The 15,627-nt window shown below is 47.2% G+C and overlaps 1 protein-coding gene, 1 long non-coding RNA gene and 1 pseudogene across 8 annotated transcripts in view; 2 read left to right on the top strand and 1 right to left on the bottom strand.

Annotated features, from left to right (window-relative positions):
- Positions 1-502: 502 nt before the first annotated feature.
- The window catches only part of GNA14 (G protein subunit alpha 14), a 224,524-nt gene continuing 209,399 nt past the window's right edge, over positions 503-15,627 (bottom strand). For 6 of the 7 annotated variants that reach the window (XM_070050562.1, XM_017341945.3, XM_070050569.1 and 3 more), the window contains 5 exons: positions 14,172-14,326; positions 11,873-12,001; positions 9,352-9,481; positions 5,687-5,840; positions 503-4,415 (listed from right to left, as the gene is read on the bottom strand). In XM_070050562.1, the coding sequence (XP_069906663.1) occupies positions 4,225-4,415; positions 5,687-5,840; positions 9,352-9,481; positions 11,873-12,001; positions 14,172-14,326 (759 nt within the window). In that variant the 3' untranslated portion in view covers positions 503-4,224. The remainder of the gene's footprint in view (positions 4,416-5,686; positions 5,841-9,351; positions 9,482-11,872; positions 12,002-14,171; positions 14,327-15,627) is intronic. The other variant, XR_007924456.2, reaches the window with a different exon arrangement.
- Positions 1,271-3,007, top strand: LOC100340458 (cytoskeleton-associated protein 2-like pseudogene; annotated as a pseudogene).
- On the top strand, positions 5,836-9,128 carry LOC138844077 (uncharacterized). The gene is made up of 2 exons (XR_011379481.1): positions 5,836-8,546; positions 8,924-9,128. It is a non-coding gene; the product is annotated as an uncharacterized lncRNA (long non-coding RNA).

Genomic DNA, 15,627 nt, shown 5'->3' with positions numbered 1-15,627 from the left:
TTCTGCCAAGGACCATTTGGATATTTACAACATCATTATCAGCTTTAAAACTGGTCTGCTATAGGATTTTTTTAATTTTGAGTCCCACCTGTGGTTGCCTTGGCAGGGCCAGACCCGATGATTTTGAAGGCTGTAAACAGCCGGGCGTCCTCCACCTGAGGATTAGTTTTCAAAGCTTGATGTTGCATGGTAGAATCTCTGACTATAAGCATAATTTGAGTTATTTCTGGCACTTGTGTTCTTTGCTTTGCACCTGGCTGAAGGCAGGCTTGGGACAGCTATTGGAGTACCTGCACAATGTTCTATAACAAAGCCTGTTATGTTTTGTACAGTTGCTCCTCAGTTTATCATGGGAGTGTAAGCTGAACAGTCCAAAATGCATTTAATATACCTAACTACCCAACATTCTAGCTTCGCAAGACAGTGCACGGTAGAGGACGAGTTGTGTACCAGCTGTGGCTCATTGCCTAGCATTGCTGCTTTCCCAGGAAGAGATCAAAGGTCCAAATTGAAAGTTTTTTATTGAACATTTTCACACCATCATGAAGGCAAACCATTGTGAGTTAGACATATCACACCTTAAATCCCTAAAGGTTGTGTGCGCCTTGAGATGAGAAGCAGAAACAATCATCGGGCCCTTTAGTTTGAAGCCCTCTGTACTTCCTGGAGGATTCTGCTTTACCAAACCAGCTACTAAGGGAACTCCCAATATAATGAAATGAATACAGCCTTTCCCATTTCTTCCTCTTGAGGCAAGTTTCGGAGTTACTGTTAAGGCCACAGCATTTTCTCTATAGGCAGAACTATCAATCAACCACGAGCTCTAAGAAATACAACACAGTCCTTTGCAAGTGGTAGAATGGTATATTCTTAGCCTCCTCAGAAAGTCATAGCATACATAGTTCAAACATAGCCATTTGGTAAGTGTACAAGACCTGGTCATAAACATTAGAATATATATTATATATAATATACAGTACAATTTTCACCAATACAACATACATGCTATATGCCCATTCACCATATGTCAGCTTTGGCTCTATGATGGTCAGATTGTGACAAAATTAAATTAGAGGGGCCTTTGAAGAAAACCTGTCTCAGGAGTCATGGTGGGCCTGGGACGCAGCCCCGCCTCTGCTGCAGCGGAAGCTCCAGGAGTACTGAGCAGCCAAGGGGAAACTGAAGGACCAGAACGCCAAGAATAGTTGCCCAAACTTCTGGGCATGTTTCTCTAACCCAAACTGTCAGGAAAACCAAAGGGATCACTTAATGTACAGCCTCTGTGGACAACACCCATGTTGAAAAGGAATCCTCAGATAGCTTTCTGAAAGAGAGAAACAGACTTTTATCAGAACCTCAGAGGAAACCAGGCCCTGAATTATGTATTGTAAGTAAGGCAAAGACTAACTGTTGTAATCAAACCAAGAGCAGTTTTGCTCCTAAAAAGGCATGGGCAAAAGTTTGGTGAATAGCGCAGTTCTGAAAGAGTTAATAAACTGTAGGAGAAACACGAATCAGGACTGTACCACTGAAATCTCAGCAGCTTTCTAGAGGAGAGCTCATAAGGCCAGGAGGAAAACCCTCGAGGACAGTTCCCACTCATGGTATTCAGACCCTTAGTAGGATCCAAGTGTCAGAGAAGCCAGAGGTCAAGGATACAAAGGCTGACGGGGTAACCATGGAAGACAAAGTGAAACTAAGTTAAACCCCTTTACTGAACAGAAAGCAAAACATACCAAACCCAGGACATACCCCAATTTTGTTCTGGGAGTACGTAACAGACTTACAAGCATCAGGCAGACCAGAAATCCACGCAGCCTTATTTTAGACCCCAGACATCGTGTATACTGCAAAAAAATGAAACCAATAAACCAGAAGCCTAGTCTGACCATTTGCAGCTCTCATTCAGTCACTCCAAGCATGCCCAACTTAAGTATGGCAACAGCTTTCAACAAAAAGCAGACTTTGGACTCCCACTTGAAAAGGGCTCTTCCTCAGAACAGTTTTCTGAGCATGACAGCTCCCAAAACTTAAGCTGGAGTCACAGCCACGGCTAGGAACAGCAGAAGATCAAAGGAAACAACTGGAAGAATGGCAGAAATCTAAGGGGAAGATCTATAAGCAACCTTTTATGGAACTTAAAAATAGAGGAAATGAATATTTCTGGAAGAGCATTGAAAAGAAAGCTCAATTTGAGCTGTCCAATAAAATCAACAAAACTTACAGAATGTCTGCAGCTCATTGAAGAGGGTACGCTTTCCAGTGACATACTTGCCATACTGTCCAGCATTCTTGAGGCTGAAAATTTGCTAAATTCTGGATCTGCAAAGCAAAGTTGTTGGCAAGTAAAGGCACCTTTGATGTCACTGGGCTATATGAAGAGGCCATTAAAAAGGGGGCAACATCAATACAAGAGCTGCGAGAAGTTCTTAGTATTTTGCAAGACTCAAAAAGAACTGCAGAAGGAGTTACTTCTGACCCTTTAGTCAGTGAAACTAATACAACCTCAGTGGAAGAGCTGGCCAACAAGATGGAATCTGGACAGTCTTGTCTTTCTCCAAAAGAGAAGGAGGTTAGAGGACACCCCACATCAGCAAGGCAGAACAGGATATTCACCCTGGTATCAAATTACAGATTGCCCCAATTCCTAGAGTAAGTGGAATGGCAGAAGTGCAAGACATGGTCCTCAGCGAGGATCGAGGAGCAGTGTCCCACTACCCAGAAATGCTGCAGGAGCATGACTTAGTAGTGGCTTCTCTCAACGAGCTCTTGGAAGTGAAGGAAACAGTGTTTTATATTCCACAAAAATGAGGCTTTGCCTGTAACATTAGGGTTTCAGATCCTTGAATCATAATTTCTTGCTGCTTTAAAAAGAAGAAAAAGTGAGAACCTCCATAAGACAGGAATGCCCTTGTCAGGTGCCCTGGAAAAGAATGCATAATGGAGAGGCATCATCGGGATGCAGGAGACTATTCATAATTCACTCGGCTACTTTGCAAATTATGCATCCCCACAAGGAGGGCGTTGTGGGTCTAAGGCTGTAGTTTGCCACAGTTTTGCAACATACATGAATTTCAAACTGTTGAATATTAATGTGCCCCACAAATATGGTTAAAAATCTGCTCATCCTTGAGCAACTTCAGTCCCCAGCTGGTGCTGTGTTGTATCAGAAGATCGGTGCCACCACACAGTGGACTTCCCTCCTTGCACCCCCCTGCCGGAGGGGACAGGTCCTCACAGCCTGGCAGACCTCGCGGTTCCTGTGCATGCGGAACACGGACGGAAGTCCTTGGTTCCATCACAGTGTCCCATAGATGAGGGCGGCTCCTGCCACTCCTTTCCAGGAACCAAATGACACACACTCCTGAGTTGGCGTGGTCGTGGTCATCTAGTTCCTAATACCCAAACCTGGTTTTGCAGTTGTTTAGAAATGCTTCAAGTAAAAGCAGAACAGGGCAAGGGAGAGGGGACAAGAGGGACACTGCTTCACTTCGATCTTTTGCCATGGGACAGCTGCCTGGGAGGGCACTGTGAGCCTCAGGAACTATTACGGGATTCTTTTTCTTTCTAAGAGCATTTGCTCAGGAGGAAGCTCAAATCAGAGTCATTACGTAAATAGAAGGTATAGTAAAACCCAGTCAGCACATTTTAAATTTTAGCCTTCTTAATATTTAAATTAGAGGTACTAATTCGTTAACTTGGCTTAGAAAATTAACACAAAAAGAACCGTTTTCAGTGGCATGTTAAAGTAGTCTTTCTTCAGCATTAGAGAAAAACAATTGAAAATGCCTCTAAGACTTAATAAAAAAGCTTTAAACGCATTTATATTCCTTTGAGGAAAAAAAGACCCAGATTAATCCTGGAGGTCTCAAGGCATAATCTATAAATTAGTAGGCCCCTCTCAAATGATTTTTAGTGCCTACTATTAAACATACTTAAAGTAAATCACAGTGGCCACTTAAAATTCTATAAAACATCAAATAAAAAAATTAGACAAATCTTAGTCAAGAAAATAATTATTAAAAACTTGGAAATAAAAAACCTCTAGAAGGTTATAGTAAACTAAACTCGAAGTTTCATTACCCATCTCTATTCCCAGGGTCTGCATGATGTCCTTGGTGCCTGGGACAAGGGCCTGGCTTAGGCGATGATGTCAGAGCACTTGAAAATAAAATGAGGGGCTTACAAACCATTGTCTCCTGGTCTGGAGGAAGGGCAGTGCTTCTAAACTAAGTTGAATTCCCTTAAGTTTAATTGCAGGATTGTGTCTTTGACAGCAGCAAAGACAAAGCGAATATTCTCTGTATCCGTAGCGCAGGTGAAGTGGGAATAGATGACTTTCTCTTTGTCAGGATTCTGATCTTGGTAAAGCTTCAGGATAAAGTCTCTGGCAGCTTTGACATCCTGCTTTGGTCCTAGATACCAATGTGATTAAGAGGAATAAACAAAGATACAGAGTCATCACCATGTTTCCCAAGAATCCTTTTTACTGTATTCTTGCTCTGATTTGGGGATCCTTTTTTATCTTTCTTACTATATTTGTATAGAATAATGTATTTGAAGCATTATTTTTACATCTTATCATGAACCCATAAAATGGATTTTAAAGTATCCAGTAGGATCTAAAAATTATACTTTAATGTGATTTGTTTAAAAATTACGACCTGGGATGACACTGTGGCAAAGTGGGCTATTGGAGCGCTGGTTTGGGTTCCAGCTACTCTGCTTGGATCCAGTTCACTGCTAAAGTGCCTAGGAAAACAGAAGATGGCCCGTGGACCTGAGCCCCTGAAACTCGCACGGGAGACCAGGATGAGACTCCTGGCTCCAGCCATTCAGAAGTGAACTGGCAGATGGAGAAATCTCGCTGCTGCTGCTGCTGCGCCTTTCAGTTACATCCATCTTTAAAAACAAGAATTGTGACCCAACTCCGTTTTCTGATTTAGAGGACTTTTGAAGAGAAGTAATCCTTATTAACACATATAAACAGATGTGGGCTTAAAAAGTGAAAAGGAAGACTAGAAACATTTTTAGGCTGATTTTAAAGCTTGAGGGATCTTTGCTGCACCAACAGTGTGGCAACTAAAAGGAAAAAGGGGGGAGCTGGAACACTGATTCTCTGAATTTCAGTGTCAAGCTTAGTAATATTTGAGACATCCTGGACCAGAACTTGACATGCCCCCTTTTTCTGAAAAAAGGGTGCCACACTTTAATCCACACATAGGAAGTGCCATGAGCTCTGACTGGTGCTGGAAAGGTAAAGATAAATTAGGCACAGGCTCAGACCCAAAGAACTGACGGGGGGGAGCTGAGTGAGTGAGCAGGCAACACTACACAGCACAGTGACAGCCAAGAGGGAGCAGGGGAGCCAAGGGAGCAGGCAGGAGGCAGCACTGTTGTACCACACCAGTGGACAGGAAAGGATCTGGAAGGCCCTCACAAGGAGAAGCAGCCTGAGCCGGGCTCTGGAAAAGCAAAGGAGTTGGGCAAGTATATGCCAGGCACTAGGGGAGGCACGAGTAGAGGTGCTGAGGTGAGAAAACCCACTGAGTGCAACTCAGGCTTCCATTCAGAGGTCGGTGGGATGGGCTGTTCCCAGCAGACTGGAGAGGCCCCTGCAGCGTGGTGCCTAAGAGTGGACAGGATGGACCCAGAAGCATGGCCCCCAGAATGAATGTTCACTTACCTGTGTATTCTGGGAAATAGCTAATGAGATGAGAGTACATGATTTTCTCTTCCAAAAGATCCTTCTTATTTAAGAACAAAATCACAGATGAGTTCAGAAACCAGGGGTAAGTGATGATGGTTTTAAACAAGGCTTTGCTCTCTTCCATACGGTTCTAAGTGAGAAACAAAGGACTTTGAGATAAAACTGGAACAGAGAGCAGTAGTTAGGAAACAGCATGCCAGACTGCTCACCCAGTTGTCTGTTCGCTCACCTGCTGAAGCGGGGAGCCTGCTTCTAGGAGCGCCCATTAATTGCCCCCTTTGGAATCTTTTTGTGGAGTACCTCAATTCTTCTCTAGCACCAAAACTACCATGTAAGAAAATGACAAAAGCCTTGGGCACAGCGTCAAGAACTAAGGTCCATAGTCACATGTGAAAAAAAAAAAAGTTTTCTGTGTTCTGTAATTGTTGGAATTACCAGTGGGGAAAGTGCCAGCATCAGACCTAAGAGGGCCATTTCAGCTGGGTGTGGGCTCCCGACTGTGCCTCCAGAGTCATAACAGGAGGAAGGCAGGCGCCTCCAGCAGGGCCACTTCCTTAGGGATGCTAGACACCGACCTAGCAGGGAACCCCTGCTACTTGGGCTTCCACTTATATTCTGTGCCACACCTGACAAGTGCAACAGTGTACCCATTTGATGGGCACTGTTCAGAAAACTTTCCTGCACCCATATAATATTGGGATCTGGTAAAGATTATTTAGAATGGTAATTTCCAAAACATTTTAGACACTGGCAAGAAAATATTAACCACTCCTTGTTTATGGAGAGCAGACAGGACACAAATTTCATCTGGTGGCAGTAACTGTTCTAGACAGAAATACTTGTGAGTGCAGAATGAGAAGAGGAAAGGAACAAGAAGTTGCCCTTAGAGAGGAAAGTCGTCAGGCTGACTAATAATCCAAGGCCAACTCATGCACCCTAGAGAGACATGACGTAAACCTCCATTTCCCTACAACTCACGCACATGGCACATTCCCCCTCAGTACAGTTTTGGGGATTTAGATCTAAAATGTACTGCCAGAGAAGTTTAAAAACTGAAATTTGTTATCAGTGATCTCCAAGGAGAAACTTGTACCATATATGAAAAAAAATCTCTTATAGCACAATTATATATATATTATATATATATAATATATATAAAATAAAATGCATATCTACAACCAGAAGGGGAAAGCATGGAGAGGCAGCCCCTTAGTTTTTCTCCAGCCTTAGGAGTTTTAGGAGGAGGAAGGATTTCATTTCTGAGCACATCAGGCTGAAACACTGGTCCCTTGCAACCCCGACCAATCTTGAGTTTCACGAGAAATGTTACAAGTAATTCTGGAGACAAAATTGAAGCTAATCTTCTATACGGATAACTGGTTGTGTTCACTTTAATTTTTTTCTTCCCCACTTGGGAGAGCTGGGCAGCAGCCAAGATTTCTGTTCTTTGCACAGTGACACAGCTAAATGGGTTAATTCTCCACTAATTAGCTAATGTAGCTGTGTTCCTCAGAGAAAAGTCTGCTCTCAAGACATACAGGATATGGTTTGTTCATAGGTGTTGCCTATGGCTGGGTAGAGTTCTTCACTGATTTCCCTTCATGCCCTGGAAAATCCTATGCAGGTTCATGGGGAATGATGGTGGGAAGTTCATCAGGATCCCATAGGAAAGAACCCTGACCTCACAAAGCAGTACCTGTGACGGTCCTCTTCCCTGTTGGAAGCAGATCAAGCAAATGGAATTGGATCCAGGCAACATTCAGGCAGGTCTGCAGGGATGCTGAGCATCTGTTTGAGCCAATCAGTCCCTGCTGCCCTGAGCAGGTCCCTCCCACGGGAAGTAAGGGCAGCCGCAGTCGCAGGCCGCCCCAGCATCTACCATTATTGCCCACACCAACTCAGCTGGGGACCTAACTGGGGAGTATCATGGGCTAGAGAGGCTGTGAAGTCTATGCTCAGATAGTCTGTCAAGCACAGTGTTGCTCAAATTTGAAAGAGGAAGTGATGAAATCACTTGGAAAAGTGAAGCCTCTCTCCTAAATCTAGAAAATACAAATCTCCAGTAAGGAGTCCAAAAGGCAGTATTTCTAAGAAGTTCTCCGTGGGAGCACATCATGCTGCCAAGGATAAAATCCTCTGCTTGGGCGTGGTTTCCAACCTCAGAGGCACATCAGATTCACTTAGCTTTTTAAAGCATCCTGTGGCTCAGGACACAGCCAGGACCAAATCCAGATTTTCCAGGGTGGATGGACACAGGCACCGGGTCTGAGTTCCTCATGGAATTCCTGTGTGCATCTAAGTTTGAAAATCTAGTGTTCCAGCAGTTCTCAACCTTTCACATATATAGTCAATGCACTGCACAGTGTGTCAGTCAACGGCAGACCATATATACAGGGGTGGTCCTGTGAGATTATAATGGAGCTAAAAAAATTCCTACTGCCTCATTTTTGCTGTCTCTTCTCTGGTTAAATACAATTGTATTACAGTTGACTACAGTATTTAGCAGAGTAACCTCTGCTGTCATAGGTTTATATAGCCTAGGAGAAATCGGCTCTCCCGAGGCATGGAATAGATTAGGTTTGTGTGTGTACACCCCTGTGATGTTTGCACAACAATGAAATCACCTAAGGATGCGTCTCTCAGTATATCTCTATTGTTGTATTTCATTTCTCTGGGATCTTGCTAAAAATGCACTTTTGTGACTCAGTCCGTCTGGACTTTTCAGTACAGGTGCATCTCTAATGAGCTGCTAGTCTACAAACTACACGGAGTGGCAAAACTGTGCAGCCTAAAGCGTTGCCTGAACCAGCTGGCTTCCTGTTAACCATGGAAATAGGTTTGTCTTTCACAGTGCTGTGCTCCGGATATAGTTTAAGTGTGTCCCCAAAACAGTTCGTGTGACTGGAGGCCTTGTCTCCAAGGTAGCAGCGCTGGGAGGGAGGTGGCAGAACCTCTAGAGATGGGGCCTTATGAGAGGTCCTTAGTTCAATGGGAGTGCTACTCTAGGAAGGTAGGTCTGGTGTGACCCCTTGAGTTCTCATGAGAAGATTGGTACAAAAGAGCAAGCCTGGTCCTACCAGCTCCCACTTCCACCTGGTTTAAGATGTATTCTCTGGGGCCGGTGTTTCAGCATAGCAGGTAAAGCTGCCGCCTGCAGTGCTGGCATCCCGTGTGGGTGCCGGTTCGAGTCCCATCTGCTTCACTTCCGATCAGCTCTGTGCTGTGGCCCAGGAAAGCAGTGGAGTCCTTGGGCCCCTGCACCCCTGTGGGAGACCCGGAAGAAGCTCCTGGCTTTGGATCAGCACAGCTCCGGCTATTGCAGCCAACTGAGGAGCGAACCAGCAGATGAAGACCCTCCCTTCCCCTCCCTCTCTGTAACTATGACTTTCAAATAAATACATAAATTTAAAAAAAAAAAGATATAATCTGCTTGCTTTTGCCAACACTGCCATTGCAATCTACCGTTCAATGATGCAGCCAAGGGGACAGCTCTCCTCTGAGCCTGCGCTGTGTCTGGATTTTGAACCTCCATTACTGTGAGCTACCTACACCCCCATCTCTTTATACAGTTAGCTCCCTCGGGTATGTGGTGGTTGTTACACAAAGCTGACAAATATACAAGACTACTTAAGTGCCCATACCTCATTGTTACATTCAGCCAAGACCTGGTCATATTCGCTCAAAGCCACCAAGAAAATGATGGAAGTGACGCTCTCAAAGCAGTGAATCCATTTCCGTCGTTCAGATCGTTGGCCACCCACATCCACCATCCTGTTCAGTGGAAACACAAGTTGCTCAGAATGGAAGACACGACTTCTGAAAGTGGGCCTAAATTTAGTAGGTTTGAGCACCACTTGGCTTTAGACAATGAAGGATGACTGGATGTTTTTTAGCAAAGTAGGCACAAGACATAAATGACATTTCTGAGGCCAGAAACGGGTGGAACCTGCTGGGGACCCTGGTTAGGAAGCTGTTGCCATAGTTCAGGCAGAAAACACAGTCATCTACTTTGACTGTGTGGACTCCCAGGACACCAGACACAAAAGGGATGGAAAGCGAGAAGTCTTCCAGGTCCCCCAGCTCTCACTGGTACTTGGTCCGTTCTTGTTTTCGTGGCTCATCTAGTTCATGTACCATCCTGTCTATATCAGCTGGATGCCAACCCTAGTTCTTTATAAGGGCACCTGCAGGTGCCTTCATCCAGTGTGTAAATCCAAAGCTGTACCTGGGAGAGATTTTGTGGACTTAGCTCAGGAATTCCATGCTCAAATGGCACAAGGGTCAGGCAGTTTAGGGAAACCAGTCAAGTGGTCCTCTCTGAAGCAGAAACACTTGGACTGCACAAGAGCTAGGGGCCCTGTCTAGCGGGGTGGCTGCTGGGCAAGATGAAGGCTCACTGTGACCAGGTCTGCTGACCTTGCGGGAGAAACGATGCGAGATGTTGAGTGAAACACCTCCATCTTAAAGTGTTAGCTCACAAGTTTTTATGATGCTGAGTGGGCCAAAATCAATACACCTGAGGGTTAGAAACAGCCACAAACTGTCAAGTCACTCCCCCTCCCTGACACACTACCCCCAGTAGACACCTGACTGGTGTGGTTGGGGGCCCCTACAGACCAACCCCCTACCATAACTGTTGTTCAGAATGGTGCTAGAAAGGAAACCAAAACCCAGCTCTGCCCTCAAACCAGGTCCTGCAATGACTTGTTCATGACTGGCTGAGAATGGAGCTGGAAAGGGAAACTAGCAGGTTAGGCTTTGGGGCCAGCATTGTGGCACAGCAGGTGAAGGTGCTGCGTGGGACACCTGCAGCACATACCACGAGTGCCAGTTCAAGTCCCGCACTCCACTTTTGATCCAGCTCCCTGCTAATGAACGTAAGAAGGCAGCAGATGATGGTATACGTATTTGGATCTCTGCCACCTATTTGAGAAACTCAGCATTCCAGGTGTCTGGTTTTAGCCTGGCCCAGCCCCAGGTGTTACAGCCATTTGGGAAGTGAACCAGCTGATGAAAGTCTCTTCTGTCACTGCCTTTCAAGTAAATCTTACCAAAGAACCACAAAAATGTAAAAAAAAAAAAAAAAAAAAAAAAAAAAAAAAAAAAAAAAAAAAAAAAAAAAGTTGGGGCTGGCACTGTAGCATAGCTGATAAATCCACTGTCTGCAGTGCTGGCATCAATGGGCGCTGGTTCGAGTCTCGGCTGCTCCACTGCCCATCCAGCTCACTGCTGTGGCCTGGGGAAGCAGAAGATGGCTCAACTGCTTGGGCCCCTGACCCTGCGTGGGAGACAAAGAAGCAGCTCCGGCTATTGCAGTCATCTGGGGAGTGAACCAGAGGATGGAAGGTTTTCTCCCTCTTTCTCTGCCTCTACCTCTCTGTAACTCTTCCTTTCAAGTAAATAAACCCAATCAGCCCCCAGACGATGTTGGAAAAACCATCCATCAAAGCCAAAAGAGGGTAAGTGCAGAAGAAATGTCTTTTAAAATAAAACAAACTAACCTTAGGAGCTCCCCCGTCTGGGAGGTTTTGGAAGTTGCATGCACCAGTTGACTTTATAAGGGTCTGGAAAAGTACCCAGCACACATGCACAAGGCACTACCATTAAAATTGGGAATCTGCCAACAAAAATTCAGATCATCTGCAGAGGGGCTTCACCACAGGTGTCCCACAATATGGAGAAGCACTGGGGATAAGGACAGGCAAGCCCTGGATACGAGAGATGGCCAACTAGCAAAGTGTCTCATAACTGCTAGGAAGAACACGGGACATAATGGATATAAAATGCTTTGAAATGCGCAGTGTTCACATAAGCCCTGTATTCGTCTCTTTCTTTCAGTAATTAACTTAGTCATCTTAGAAGTATTTCCTCTTTGTCAGTGGTGAGGCACACATTTTTACACAGCTGTAAGTCATTTATACATAATAATTTTGATACACATTTTTGTATTTTTAAATTTGTTGTAAAGCCAAAGAAAGATCCCACAATTACCAGTTTATGCCCCAGATGCCCCCCAGCAGCTCCAGGCCAAAGCTAAGGCCTGAAATTCCATCAGGGTCACCCACATGGTGGCAAACACCCAACTACATGAGCCACCCTGCTCAGGAGTGCCACGCCTGGCAGACAAATTCTTCATGAACCACACCCAGGAGACAGTCTTACCGAAAGATGATGTTTTCCAAGTCAAATGGATACTCTATGATGCCAGTGGTGGGCACCCGGACCCGGAGCACATCTTGCTGTGTTGGCACGAAGGACGGCATGGCAATCCGGTCAATGTCAGTCAGGTAGCTGTGCGGTTAGAGGAGGAGGAGCTGAGAGTCCACCCAACTCAACAGTGACCCCAACACACACACACACACACACACACACCCATCGGCGACTTCCCAGGACTGATATGGAGAGAATACAGACCCGAAGCTCTTTCCTGACCTTCCTGGGACCTCTGCAGACCCCTCCAAGGTTCTGCCTCCGGCACTTCAAACTCTGTGCCCACATCCACTTGGCCAGCAATGGAGACAGCAGAGCTGGACGGTTGGAAATGACTGGTTTTCCGGTGGCCCGCCCCACTCCAGTCTCCTGCAAGTGCCTTAGCTGATGTAGATGGTATTTTCTAAAGCTTATGCTCAATGAACCAAATAGAGTTTATAAGAAAATATAGAGGTGTAAAACAGGTCACAGGGAAATTCTTAGAAAATAACAGTAAAAAGTATTCCTGTGTAAGGTGCCAGAAAACTAAACATCTTCTAAAATAACCTGGAACTTGTCTTAATTATTTGACTATATACTAGAGACCTAAGCTTAAGAACGTGCCACTTTTTAAAAGAAAAATGAGAATACTTAAAAAAAAAAAACCTTGAAGGCCTTTATAAGAGGCATTTTTAGTGAAATAACTGTCACATGGTCCCTGCCTAGGCCTTCTGTGACCCACCTCCCATGCCCAGCTATGCAAGCCCAGGACCAATCGCCGCTTTAGTAACACTCTGATGTATGATTGCTTGGTTTACCTGTCTTGTTCCACCAGACTGTACATTTTCTTACCACGCCGCCTGGCACATCACAAGCATTCATCAGGACTTTGTGACATGAATGCATGTGTCCAAGTTAGCAGACATGACTTGCGGAGCCACAGAAAACCCTCTGACCTGGCCTGAGGAACTGCAGGAGAGCGTCCGGTCTCGAGATGGGGCAATGGTCCAGGTTTATGAGTGCCATTTTTTCTGCGGTAGTTCTGGCCACCCCCATGTCCCTTTCCCGTAGCTTTCTCCAGTTTGCAGGCTTGCACTCAACTCTACAGCAGTGGCTGGGGAGACCCAGACAAGCCTCAGGGCATTCTCAGAAACACCACCAGGTAGGAGCTGCAGCACCGTGGCTGCCCCTGACCTTGAGAGGTGCCTGTCACCTTGAGCCGTCCCTGGCTCCCTGGGTTGTCAGGGGCAGTCTGCCTTTTCCTTGCGACACTTCTGTCTGTCTTTTCTGTGCTTATCAAGCCCCTCATTAGGGTCTCCTGTTTTCCTGCCTGGCTGTACTTTTTGTGCATCCAAATATCCTCCTCCAGGTTGTGCCGACCTGGATTAACAACGTTAAACACTGCCTGGCACAACGCCAAGCAGAAATCAGTGAAACTCCAGGAGGTGACATTTCCAGTTTCCTTTCCCACCTTGTCCAGGTAAGAGGGGTGGTGGCGAACAACTGCCCAAGACAGCTCAGAGGACGCCAGCAGCCCCTAATGGCAGGGGGACTGAGTCTTGGGAAAAGACCCAGGAGCCTCAGGGAATGGAAGACGATACAGGGCAAGTGAGAAAGAATGGAGAGGCAAAAGCAAGGCTCTCTTCCTCCTCCAGGGCTGTAATCAAATCACTTGGCTTGGTGACCTGGCTGATGGCCACAACACCTCAGGAAATTCCTCAGAGACTCCAGTCTCTGAGGTGTGGTCTGCATGCAGATCACATAAATAGAAATCATTTCACCTGCAGGGATGAATTCTTTAAAACTAAAGCTTTATGGATCCAAAAATACAATGCAGAAGCCTTCGCGGGGGGCCTACATAGCTGTGTGCACCTGAGTGTGCCGGGCCCGCAGTGACGCATCTTTCCCACTAGAGGGCAGCACCAGATCAGCCGCTGACAGGGCTCTGGCCACCCTCCACCCCACGTCCTCATCTCCCCGCGGGAGCAAACTGCGATTTTAGGCTGGTTACAGCCTGCTGTTGTCTGCTGAGAAACCAGAAAGGCAGAAGGGTGTGGAGAGGAGGCACACGGGAGCCAGCACGGGTATCTCTGAATCAGATCATCACCGCACCCCAAGGCACAGCTGTCCCACTGAGGGGTCCCCAAGGCGCTTGAGCCTCTCATCGAAAAGGCCAGGCTTGGAGCCCAGAGGGGCCAGGAGTGAGAGGCGGCACCGCGAAGCCGGGGGAGCGGAGGAGGGGAGCGCGGGCCGGGTGCCCGGCCGTACTCACTACTTGGCCGAGTCGGACAGCTGGTACTCGCGCCGCCGGTCGTAGCACTCCTGGACCCCGGGGTCCCGCCACAGCTGCTTGATGGCCTCCACCTGGTCCCCGGACAGCGCCGACACCCTGTCCACCTCCACCTCTCGGATTAACTGCGCGTTCTCCTGCACACAGAAAAAAAAAGAGCCTTCCTTGAGGCCCACGAAAGGAAGCCCGCCCAGGACCGGTGTGGGGCAGGCTTGTCAGGGGTCTGCTCCCGCACCACCACAGACCCCAACGGCGGGCAGGGCAGCTCGGGGCTAGCGCTCAACCAGGGAGTGTCTGCGCGGCCAACGGAGCAGCCGGGAATTAACTATTAGTATCAGGGCTCAGCATTGCAAGGGGATGGTTGGAGTGGGCCACCCGGGTCACGATTGCCATCATTATTACCTTTATAGCAGCCACCATTCTTTGGCCACTTACTGTCTGCCAAGGCCTCTTCTTCCATGATCTCATTTAAATCAACAGAAGGCTAGCACCAGGCCAGAACTCTTTGTAAACATCAGAAAATAAAAAAGGATACAGGTGCCTTGCATCCACCACATCTCCATGTGTTGGCCCCAGAGGCTCTGCAATTCTTCCCTGCTTCACGCCGTAACAGCCCAGTGAATTCCTGCTGGGGAGACAGGAGCTGGGCCTCCACTACCCTCTCCTACCTTCCTGCATCAATCGCGTATTACAGAGCTCGCTACTCCGTGGTGGCTGGGAGGCAGCCCAGCATCTGTTGAGGGCTGCGATCCCATCAAGTGGATGGGGTGCCCCTGAAAAGCTGCTTCTAGCTTACGTCGCTCATCCTTGTAAGCAATGGAGACAGCAGCAGCCAGAGAAAGGGAGGCTCTCACAGGTCCCCACATCTTTGGTGAAAGCAGAGGCTGCGTGGTAATCAAGTTGGCTTCGTCCCACATGCATCACAAAAGTGAATGTGAACTCCTCCCCCCAGAGACGGGGCACCCTAAGGCAGGTAGGGTCTCTGTCAAGGTAAAGGCCAGATGGAGGAGGTGGGGAGTGCCCTGGGAAAAGCTATGAGGACTCTGCCACATCGCCTGCTTCTGTGTCCTTGTTTGTAAAATGAGCCAGTGATTTTCAGGGGCGCCTGAACTATCAGTTATCAAAAGCATTACCCAGGCCGGCGCCGTGGCTCACTAGGCTAATCCTCCACCTTGCGGCGCCGGCACACCGGGTTCTAGTCCCGGTCGGGGCGCCGGATTCTGTCCCGGTTGCCCCTCTTCCAGGCCAGCTCTCTGCTATGGCCAGGGAGTGCAGTGGAGGATGGCCCAGGTGCTTGGGCCCTGCACCCCATGGGAGACCAGGAAAAGCACCTGGATCCTGGCTCCTGCCATCGGATCAGTGCGGTGCGCCGGCTGCAGCGGCGGCCATTGGAGGGTGAACCAACGGCAAAAGGAAGACCTTTCTCTCTCTGTCTCTC

This window comes from Oryctolagus cuniculus, chromosome 1 (assembly GCF_964237555.1).
Source record: "Oryctolagus cuniculus chromosome 1, mOryCun1.1, whole genome shotgun sequence".
Taxonomy (NCBI): Eukaryota; Metazoa; Chordata; class Mammalia; order Lagomorpha; family Leporidae; genus Oryctolagus; species Oryctolagus cuniculus.
This window is presented reverse-complemented; position numbering and strand designations above follow the sequence as displayed.